This window comes from Meleagris gallopavo, chromosome 3, assembly GCF_000146605.3.
Source record: "Meleagris gallopavo isolate NT-WF06-2002-E0010 breed Aviagen turkey brand Nicholas breeding stock chromosome 3, Turkey_5.1, whole genome shotgun sequence".
NCBI classification, from domain to species: Eukaryota; Metazoa; Chordata; class Aves; order Galliformes; family Phasianidae; genus Meleagris; species Meleagris gallopavo.
In genome coordinates this window covers 91,947,641-91,958,924 of record NC_015013.2, presented here as the reverse complement: position 1 = coordinate 91,958,924, position 11,284 = coordinate 91,947,641, and the positions used below count along the sequence as shown (strand labels likewise).

At 42.0% G+C, this 11,284-nt stretch overlaps 1 protein-coding gene across 3 annotated transcripts; it reads right to left on the bottom strand.

Annotated features, from left to right (window-relative positions):
- Positions 1-390: 390 nt before the first annotated feature.
- On the bottom strand, positions 391-7,939 carry CCN4 (cellular communication network factor 4). Of its 3 annotated transcripts, none has more exons than XM_010709364.3 (4): positions 7,574-7,939; positions 3,693-3,950; positions 1,382-1,575; positions 391-767 (listed from the first exon to the last, which is right to left on the bottom strand). In XM_010709364.3, the coding sequence occupies exons 1-4, from the start codon at positions 7,827-7,829 to the stop codon at positions 468-470; spliced, it is 1,008 nt and encodes a 335-aa protein (XP_010707666.1). In that variant the 5' UTR covers positions 7,830-7,939; the 3' UTR covers positions 391-467. The 3 variants fall into 3 exon arrangements, with proteins under 3 accessions (XP_010707666.1, XP_010707667.1, XP_010707668.1); XM_010709365.3 differs by having other exon boundaries at positions 7,597-7,827; XM_010709366.3 differs by lacking the exon at positions 3,693-3,950 and having other exon boundaries at positions 7,574-7,938.
- Between the last annotated feature and the right edge of the window lie 3,345 nt (positions 7,940-11,284).

The window sequence follows — 11,284 nt, the reverse complement described above, 5'->3', positions numbered from 1 at the left end:
GGTCACTAGCATCAAAGGCTGAAGTATTATCAGGAAAATAAATTACATATAACAATGCTCATTTTTCATCTTAGACTATATTATTCAAGAAACAATAGTAAAGATGTCTCAAGCTCATGTCTAAGTTCCTGACAGCCATACTTTTGCTCTCATGCTAGTGTAATACTCTTTCCTTTGGACAATGAAACTGCTGGGCTAATATGTTCCAGTGCCAGCAGGACTGTTATTTAAGTCCTGGAGTCTGCATAGAAGAATTTCTGGCTGCTCTTAATGGATGGAGGTCTTTTAAGAGTTGAAAACCCTGCTTGTTCAAAGCCTCTCTAAAAGCAGTGTGGCAAAACAAGGAAATTTAACATCCTAACTCAGGAAAAAACAAATTGTACATTGGCATTGGATAAAAGATTCTCCTTTTATTTTAAAACCTCTGTAAAATCAGAGCAATGGGTCAATTCCAGCATTCAGCCAATTTAATTAGCAATTTCAGAGTAATCGTGGTAATGAGCCAAGTCGGCAAAGATGTCATTGGGGTTCTTGCAGTTCAGATTGCAAAAACAAGCATTGATCCACATGATTTTCCAGGAAATCTCAGTTCCATCTGGGCACTCAAACCTCACTTCAATAGTCTTGGATTTGTAGGGTGTGCAGCACCTGTTGTCTGTGCAGATACCACAATATTTGGGTCTATAAGGATTTTTGCTCACGCATCCTGAGATGGTGTAGTTCATAGGTTCATTGGCCCTGTAGACAGCCAGGCACTTCTTCCCAGGCTAAATCAGGGAACAGAAAAAGAGGCTGATTAATACTCATTGCTTCAAACTGGCACAGGGAGATGAAAACCACCTCGCCAAAGTTTATGGTATAGTGGGCATGATGGTGATGGGTTGGTAGTTGGAGTAGATGATCTTATCATTTTTTTTCCAACCTCAATGATTCTATGATTCTATGAAGCAGCTAAAAGTGTTTTACAGACTGGATCTAGAGGTGTGACAGGTAGACACATCTAAACACACAAATCCAGAAGCTGCAAGTAGGATACTTGCAAAATACAATTTATAGCCATGACCAGCAGTGCAGCATCAGTTTTCTGCTAGCTGAGCCTCAGATCTGCCTACACCAGCAGTGAGCAGAGCAGGCTTGGCTTGCTTTTCCTTGTAAGGAGCTTTTGGATAAAGTTAAAGCTCTCAGGGGAAGGTTTTCATTCCAGCATGTGAAAGCACAGGAGGGGACATTTTGACCTCTCTGCAGCACAGTGAGTCCGCGTGTGCTCACTAATGGCCTCTGAGTTCAGAAGTGCAGCTCTCAGAGGCCAGCACACTACCAAACAAAGGCTGACCCCATGTCCAGACAAAGTTCAAGGGAAGCACAAAGAAGTGGTCCCCACCTTAATGTGCTTGGTGATATCCACCTCACAGGGCCGCATGTTGCACAGACGGCTTTCCTTCAGCAGCCGGCACTGGTCGTTGTCGTTGGAAATCCTGGTGGAGATGCCCAGCCCACAGGTCTTTGAGCAGGGACTCCAGGGTGAGGTGTGAACGATGCAGTTCTTCTGCCAGGCTTCATCCTCCCCCTCGTATGCTGTAGGGAACAGATTATCATATATTAGTCAGGCAGCTTTCTGTATTAAACACCCTTGCTCAAGCTCATTACCCATTCAGGCCACTAACCCAAATAATTAAATCACAACGGAGCAGCTCAGCATCCCCACGAAGCTCCGCTTGCTTTGTTACCTCCCCACCCCACCCCCTTTGCCACTGACCTACTTGTGTCAGCCCCTCCAGCACTGTGAGCTCTCACGGCTGGAGCTGATTTCTCTATTTTTCTTTACAGCCTCACACAAGGAGGTCCTTGTCTGGGCCCCCAGGTGTTACCACAATGCAAACACTTCATCACAGAAGTTGGTGCAGAGAAGTAATGAGATCTGATCACACCATGAAGGGTTATGATTTCTGAGTCCATTCAGTCGATTTCCTGCAGCAGAAAGTTGCTGACAGTCCTTGCTGTACGGCTGAGAGGTCTGGGAAGCAGCCACCGCCTTTCATTGGAAGGAAGAGCAGCTTGAATAGCTCATAGGGAACTTGGGAACCACTTAGAAAAGGGTGGGCTCTGTTTTGAAAGGAGCCATCGACCTCAGGTCAGGTTCCTTCACAGTCTCTGCAAAAGTCTCCACTGGTCTGCAGCTCACAGCATGGCTCTGATAGAAACTGAGCAATGCTGAGCATGCTCGTTATAATACTAGCTATCAATTTTAAAATGCTATTTTAATAATTACATCAAATATAATAAAAGATAACTACACTTTTACTTCCAAGATAAAAAGTTAGGCAGGGGAAGCTGTGCTGTGCCCATTTGTGTGCCATAGTCCATGCAGAGAAAAGGCACATTTCAGTAACAGATGCTTTAAATTTGGACCTACTTTGCAGCTCAGAAGTGAGTGATAAACTCAGGTGGTTTTAACATACAGAACAGAGAGTAAAGATTTTTCAGGAGTTGGATTTGATGATCCTTTATGGGTCTCTTCGAACTCAGAATATTCTGATTTTTATTTATTTATTTATTTATTTATTTATTGTACAACAAACATACGGTCCAAGGATGGAGAAAAAAATGTACGTATAATCAATGGAAAAATAACCAAGTTTCCTGATCTACTGCAAACAACCTGTGTCTTCTTGAGCTCTACTTTTGTGACATATTCTGTGGAATGATGTGATTCATGTCTCTACGTTGCCTCACAATGTTATGAGGATAAATGTGGCACACATGGCAATGGAAGCACACTGTAAGATTTAGAAACCATGCAAGTGGCAAATGGTACCACATCTGTTAAGTGAACTATATGATCCTCACTGTGAATGTGAGTGTGAGGAAAGAAGATACCTTATATGACATATAACATAAGGATAATAATGACATAAATCCAAGTGAACATAACTGCTAAAATCTGTAGTGATACAAAGACAATTTTGCCTAAAATTTCTAGTGAACTTTATGCCACAATAACTTATTTCAAAGTGTATCTGATCTATTAAGATAAAGGGGCTTTAAAAAGTATTACTAATGTAGTACCAGCCAGAAAGAAACTCTCAGTATTAAATTAAAATGAGATAACTTTGCTTTTCAGAGATCCAGACAGAGAAAAAATGGTGAAGTAAAAAGGACTTGTGACATCTTACAAGTGCCAACAGTGTGTTTATTGTCACACAAGCATGTCTGATTGATCTCACATTGCTGCACAGGAGGTAAAACACCCCACTGGTGTGTGTAAGTGTCCTGTCCTTCACTAGAAGTCATCTGTCTGTGCCTTGTTCACACAAATACAAGACACCTGCCAGGCCAGACAGTGCAAGCTGATAATTTTGTTGCTGACACTGACTTCAATTCAGGACAAGAGGTAATGGCCTTAAGTTATACCAGAGAAGATTCAAGTTGGATATTAGGAAGAGTTTCTTCTCAGAAAGAGTGGTGAGATAGTAGAACAGGCTGCCCAGGGAGCTGGGGGAGTCACTGTCCATGCAGGTGTTCAAGAAATGTAGAGATGTGCCACTGAGGGACACAGTTTAGTGGGCATCGTGGGGATGGGTTGATGGTTGGATTAGATGATTGTACTGGCCACTTCCAACCTTAATGATTCTACGATGCTATGATTCAGTTCCCTGGTTACTAAGGAGAGATCCACCAAACTCTCACCGTACCTGCAGAAGAGATGTGACGTGGAGAAGTCTTCCTGATTTTCTTGGAGTCATCACAAACCCACTGCTCACAGCACTTCCCTGCCATCTTAATCAGTTTTGGGTTCGGGCACCAGACAAGGGGAGGGCGTGAGTTTGTGCACATGGGAATGCAGCCCACAGCCCCATTAATGCATGTGCAGTTGTATTTGCAGTTGGGCTGAAATGTGTCCCCATTATTATATCTGACTCCATTGAGGACACATCCTACACCGACAATCTCTGAAAGGAGAGAAGAAAAAGACACACAAAGCACCATTAAAATAATGCTGTCAATGAACTGTGTTAAGGTTTTCCTTTTAATGCACTCTGAGGTGCATTAAAAAGAGTGTGGCCAGCAGTTCAAGGGAGATGATCCTTCCCCTGTACTCTGCCTTAGCAAGGCCACGATTAGAATACTATGCTTCAGTTTATAAAAGACAGGGATCTCCTAGAAGGGATCCAGCAGAGGGCCGCAAAGATGATAAAGGGCCTGGAGAATCTCCCATATGAGGAAAGACTGAGTAACCTGGGTCTGTTCAGCCTGGGGAAAAGAAGACTGAGAGGGAATCTGATAAATGTTTATAAATATCTAAAGGGAGGTAAGAGGCAAATGGATGAGGCCAGGTTCTTCTCAGTGGTGTGTAGCAACAGGACAAGGAGCAATGGCTTAAAACTTGAACATGGGAAGTTCCATACTAACATGCAGAAGACCTTCTTTATAGTAAGGGAAACAGAGCACTGGAACAGGTTGCTCAGAGAGATTATGGAGTCTACTTCTATGGAGATATTCAAGACCTATCTGGATGCCTACCTGTGTTATCTATTGTAAGGTACCTGCCTTAACAGGGGGTAGGACTCTATGATCTCTAGAGGTCCCTTCCAAGCCCTGCAATTCTGTGATTTACCAAGCTGCTCTCTGAGCAAAAGGAGGCAACATAGGGACATGACAGGGCTGCAGTGTTCAGCTGAGACAAATGTAGTCACACCATCTGAGAAACCTTTAATTCTGAATCACTGAAAAAATAAATCCTATAATGCTTCATGAAAAAAAAATGATATAAAATAAAATGTTTCACGCACAAATTCTCACCTAAATGATCATTTCACGGCAGGCTGAAAGAGACTATTAGAAGCTATTCGTAGTAGGAACAACCCAATTAATTAAAAATGAAATTGAGTGAAATTTGATAATTTCTGAGAATATAAGAGAGGATCACATGCAGTCTCAATGTACTACAGATCTGGTTGACACTTGTACCCTTCCAAAGCAGCAGTAGGAAGACAGCTAAGATAGCAAAGGAGCACCTAAAATGAGACTGGATTACTCTATTTAGGCAAGTAGATCCCACCCAGTTTATCACAGAACAATTTCCTTGGAAAATTAAGAAAAACACTGTAATGTTATGAAAAATATCATTTGATGGATATTTGTAAATAAAAGCATGGATGATCAAGCTTTTTCACTGTCCTTGAGTAGGAATCTCATTGATTCAGGCAATAAAATGCAGAGCAACTATTTTAATTTTGAAGGCATGGACAATTATTTGGAATCGGTGGGAGAAATCAAATGGTAAATTCAAGCTTCAGTTTCCTGTTTGGTCACACGGAGGCAGTGTGCACCCAGAGAACAAATTGCTCAAGTTTTAAGTCTGGTTGGCAATGGAGCTGCAGTGTGGTTGTACTTCAGGGCCAGCACAAACTGAAATGCTGGATTAAAATCCTCAAAAGCTGCCTATTTTTAGAATAAGTTGAATGAAAAGATCAAACACAAATCCTTTCTTCTACACACATAGAAAATAAATAAATAAATATGCTTGCTGGAATGTGAAGCACAGAACCAGATCTCCAGTTTGTGCTTAGCTCCAAATGCGATGATGCTTCAGCCTTTATATTGAAGGCTTACTCATTGTTGGAGCCAAAGCAGAGGATTCAGTTATATTTCTGGCTGCATACACAGATCATATTTCAAGAAAATTCTGTATTTCCTGGTATCTTTTTATTTGCTTTAAGGACACTCCTCCAGGACTGTGCTAACTCAGCTTTCTAAAGTCCACATCCATCAAGAGGTTCATTGTGAAAACAACCCCAAAAACAGACTGTGTGCATCTAAGATGGGCAACTGGGGGGTACTTCACAATTCCCAACCTTATATGCACAAAGCCTACTTCTCCATCTGGATGTGTGTTCTGCACCCCACTGCATCCCTGCTACAGTACTGAGAAAATCCAGCAACACGAGGAGAGCTGTAGTGACTCTTAACAGGCTCCTATCTGATGTCCAAGACATACACCAGCATGCCAGTCCAGATACAGTCTGAATTTCCACTCTATTTCTTTTCCTAATTCTGCTTTCAAGATCATTCAGGATCTTTATTTTCCACAAATCTAATTGTTCCTGTAAGCATGCCCAGAGAAGTTGTGTATGCCCCCACCCTGGAGGCATTCAAGTTCAGGCTGGATGAGGCACTGATCAATCTGATCTAGTGGGAGGTGTTCCTGTCTATAGCAGGAGGATTGGAACTAGATGGTCTTAAAGGTCCTTCCCAACCCAAACCATTCTATGATTCTATATCTTGGATTCTCTACAGCTAGAGTTTTTAGCATCCAGCTACATAGCAAATTCCTCACAACAGTTAGCTCCCAACCCCCAACTCAGGATTCCACCCTTGCCTTCAGTCACCCTATAGCCAGTGAGAGTCTGGTGTATTCAGACTGGAGGGATGCAGCCTATGTACAACATAGCACATGGAAAAGAATGTGTCAGCACATCCTGTCATCTGCATCCACCCACATGCTGAAAGCAAGGGGAAGACCACAACTTTTTGTGGTAGTCAGAGATAAGCTGTTTCAACTCGTAACCATGGAAAGACCTAGCGTCTCATGTCCCTCAGCTGTGCACACCACCATGCCCCTCACCATATAACCAAAAATGTCACAAATTAGGGGATATATTTTTATGACTATAGGGCATGTGAAATTATCTTGGTCGGGGAATCATTCTAGACCTCACTGGACAAGCTGTAGCTCCTCTTACAAGACACTGTTATTGCCACAAGTGTAGTGATTATTTGGGATTTATGGGAGGACTACAAATTGTGAAATCCAACTAAGAAAACAAGCATTTAGATAAGTAAAAACAATGCAATGTGAAGTCCTCCAAAGAAACTTAGGAAGGCTGAGGAAGCTTTGAGACAACCTCCAGCTTGTTTTCCTCTTCAACTGCAGGGCCAGGTGTACTGATATTGTTTTTGACATATGTTTACTTAACCTGTTCTTGCAGACCTCCCAAGAAAATCCCATGTTCACACCAGAGAAAACATCAGAATGATTCTATATCCTCTTTTCTTTACCTTGGATCTTTCTAATCTTGAAAATCACTGTTCAAGTTTCTAGTTCCTATAGCATAGCTTCTGTAGTTGTTATTCTGCATATCCTACAAAAATGTGCTGTTCTTCTTTGGAAACCATTATTGGGAATAAGTCTTTCCACCAGCATGTTTTTCATCCAGACCTCAATACTTCTTGTCTTTAAAGCCAGTTGCATAACTGCACTTCCTACATTCACGACCCACTATAGAACCTCTTCCTGTTACAAGGAATGTAGAATCATCTACTTGCAGACCTGAAGGCCTTCAAATGATGGTTACTTCTTGCTTGTGGCTGGAGCCAACTCAAAAAGCAAGAATTCATTTGCCATTCCTCATCCAGCCAGCTGCCCCAAGACTAAAGACAGAAAAGAAATGGAAGAGGATGAATGGAGGAGCCGCTGAATTTATAGTCAGGTATTTAGTGAGATAAATTTCAGCTCAGACAGAGAGAAGCTGCCAGTGTATATCTAGGTCAAAAATATATGTACATCACTTACGTGCACATACTCCTATTTCGTACCTAGGTCTGTCTCCACTGTAGTCACAGTACAGGCCCCTGTGAAAATCACAGGTATCAGCCTCAGTGCAATTTTCTCCACGCTGCTTGGCGCACATCTTGCAGCAATCGCAGCCATCTGTCACAAGGCTGACTCCTATTGAGCACCGAGGTGGGGACTTCGGACACTCGCACGGCCACTTACAGTACTGAGTCCGTGTGTAGGCCTCTGTTGCAGCAGGGATGGTGGGGGTCATGGTGGTGGAGGTCTGGGCAGTGGCCTACAAACAAAGAAACACAGCTTGGAAACTGTTCCAGAGAAAAGGGGCCGTGAATCCTGTGGCAATTAGTCCTCAATAAAAATCCCATTGGTTCCAAAGACGCTACAAGGAAACCAAAGAATAAATGTCATAAATACGCTGCTCTACTATAGACCCCTTCAGATATCAACCAAGGACAAAGACTCTGCACCTTGGACTATCATTCAAACTGCATAGACCCAGAATGCTGGTACTCAGCTTTTTCCAGACCTCTCCTCTCCGAACATGTAGGAAAATCTGATATATGAGATGAAGACGTGATGAGTCCAGTCTGTGTTATCCTGGGTACTTGGCTATGAGAGAGAATACGGTGGTGTGGCAGAGGATGCTTCACCATAGCTGCTGTTGCCTGTTCGTTGAGAGATGGCATTAGAGCCTTTTGACAACTTGAAGGCTCCCTCAGGCAACCGTAGCTGCCACTCAGGTCCCCAACCAGGGTCATCATAGAATCATCATAGAATGGCCACAGTTGAAAAGGACCACAGTGATTATCTAGTTTCAACCCCCCTGGCATGTGCAGGATAGCCAACCACCAGACCAGGCTGCCCAGAGCCACATCCAGCCTGGCCTTGAATGCCTCCAGGGATGGGGCATCCACAACCTCCTTGGGCAACCTGTTTCAGTGTGTCACCACCCTCTGTGTGAAAAACTTTCTCCTAATATCTAACCTAAATCTCCCCTGTCTCAGTTTAAAACCATTCCCCCTTGTCCTAACACTATCAACCCTCATAAACAGCTGTTCCTCCTTCTGTGTATATGCTCCCTTCAAGTATTGGAAGGCCACAATGAGATCTCCCCGGGGCCTTCTCTTCTGCAAAAGAGGATAAAGTGTTGTATTTTGAAAACAGAGGAAAATGGGCTCTATCTGACTTCATTTTCCTTGGGTTTATCCATATTTATGTGTGTCTTGCATTCAAAACATCCTCTCACAAGAGGACAGGAAAAAGATCTGTGAGCCCACAACACTCTCTGGCATGCAGCTAGGAACTTCTTTGCTGTGAGGATGAACTAAAACCTACAGATTTTACACTCCATCATGGATCTCCTGAGGATGGCTTGGCCACCTATTCTCTTCTTGCAATAGCATTAATACAACTGCCTTCTTACAATAGCTTAGCCCTTTAACTTGAACAGAAACAAGGTTAAAGAGAAGCAAAGAGTCTCTGAAATAAAAATCTATCCAACTGGCTCTGAGTATTTTGATATTCAATACACTCACCTCTGAATAATGTTTTGCTTGCCTCCTGTAACATAACACACATAAAATTGAGTTCCCTGAGAGATTCCCAGTGCTAAGCAAGAAAGCTATACTCTGGCTATAACATTTTAAAAAATGAATTAAAAAAGACATGCATTTCTTTTAACCATCCTCATCCTTATCCATCCTTTGTAGTGTTCACACACACACATTCAACAGAGATACTCTCTTTCAGTCCTAAAGTAAAAACTTTCCCCAATGACAAGATGTGAGGGCTGCAAAGAATGCAACTCTGCAAAGTGCAGAGAACAAGGAAAGACAAGGTCTAACGACTTCTAAGGAAATCCCATCCATTCCTGGCTATCTTGTAATGTTGTGACAGTGCACTCCTTGCCCTCCTCAACACCCCCCTCTCCCTTCACCCAATCCAGCCTGATCGTTGTGGTCTAATTAAGGCCCAGTGCACACAATGAGGAAAAGATCTTGTTCTCGGGACTAATAACAATCAAGGTTTCACCACTGGTGCTCAAACACCTGATAACAGACACCTGGTTCAATAGAACCAATTCTAAATTGTATGGCTGTGAGTCAATCATCTCACCCAAAAATAGCAAGCAGTCTAAGAACCCCTGGGAGAGTCCTCCTTGCAAGAATCTGGCTGCACAGGAGAATCCCCCTTAGAGTAGGTGCAGGTCTCGAGGTTACTTAACATGTGTGCAGAGATTCACTCAGGACATGGTGATGCCTTGCTGACAGATCCTCTGTGATTTATTGTTTTTAAACTATACTAGTTTCATTAAGATTTGAGCTTAGATTCATTTTTCACCCCACACCTTCTGTGTAGCAAATAGTCAAAAATACCTAGACATTTCAAATCTTGTTAAGCCATTGTTTAAATTACCATCTTGTATCTATTTATACCAATAGATAAATTTCTGCCTTCCTCTTACAAGTGAAGCATGCAGTGCTTTAGTCTCCTCCCACAACAACTATATAGTCTATATATAAAAGAATGATGTCGGAAGTGGAGACATTTTTTATAATATCCTAACAGCCTTGCTGGTTGGATTTGTGCATCCAGAGCTGTCAGCAGCAGCTTATCACTCTTTAGAAATAATGATATTTCTTTCAGATTGACTGTCCTAAGCCAGAACACTGAAGTTAATAGCAGCACTTAATGAGGACACCTACATATACATATCTGAGCAAAGACTGAGAATTCCTCCTGTCTCTCCTCCGGGTGGTGGTGCATCTGTTTTCTCCTGGTTCTATACATTTTCCAATGTATTATTTTCTTTACAGTGTCAAATGTCTCAAAAAAAAAAACGAAGTGGAGATGGGCTGGCTTTCTATTCACTCCAACCAAAGGCTTTGTTGGGAAAAGCCAAGAATTTCCACTGCTAGTGCTATATTTGAAGATGTGCTTAAGTATCTTAGTAATTAGTTATCCTTTATGTAGAACACTAAACTGTTAACTCATTGCTAATCTCTGCCAAATAGGTACTGTGTTTGCTCTGGGCATCATTCCCAAATCCATTAAGACCTCCTTTACACAGAGCTGGCCTTAAAGTTAGCTTAAAATCACATTTAAACTCATGTTTAAACTAAAACATGCCAATATAATTTATTCCCACTTTAAAGCTTCTTAATGCTGCCAAAGTCATTAAAAGAGGAACGTCCAGAACAATGAAAAGCCCTGTCCCTTTAATGGTATTTTTCATTCCACTCAGAATACTTTGAGAAAGTTCAATAATCTGTCGCTTGAAAGCCTCTTCAAGTGCAATAAACCTATTTACTTTGTTGCTGATGAATAAAAAAGTGCTTAATCAAATCCAGATAGACAGACAAAAGCCACAGAGTTATTTAAAGGGCCCATTGCCACGGCCCAACCCCATAAGTAAATCCCTTCCCAGACCATTGTTTCTACTGTTAATAAGAGCAACCAAACAGCTCTATGTGTAGATACATAAAATGTCTGTGAATCAACACACAAAACATAATCAGTAAGTCCTGTCAGTCCAGTGATTATAGTTAATAGGTGAGGATTAAGACTACATACTTGTAAAGGACTTGTCCATTATGCACCAGAGCAAGTGCTACCTGTGCAGTTTCCAGGCCTTCTTCCTCCACCCTACTGATTCCCTTTGCTAAAAAAGAAGCAATTCTACGCATTTATAAAATTCTTGGCCTTTTG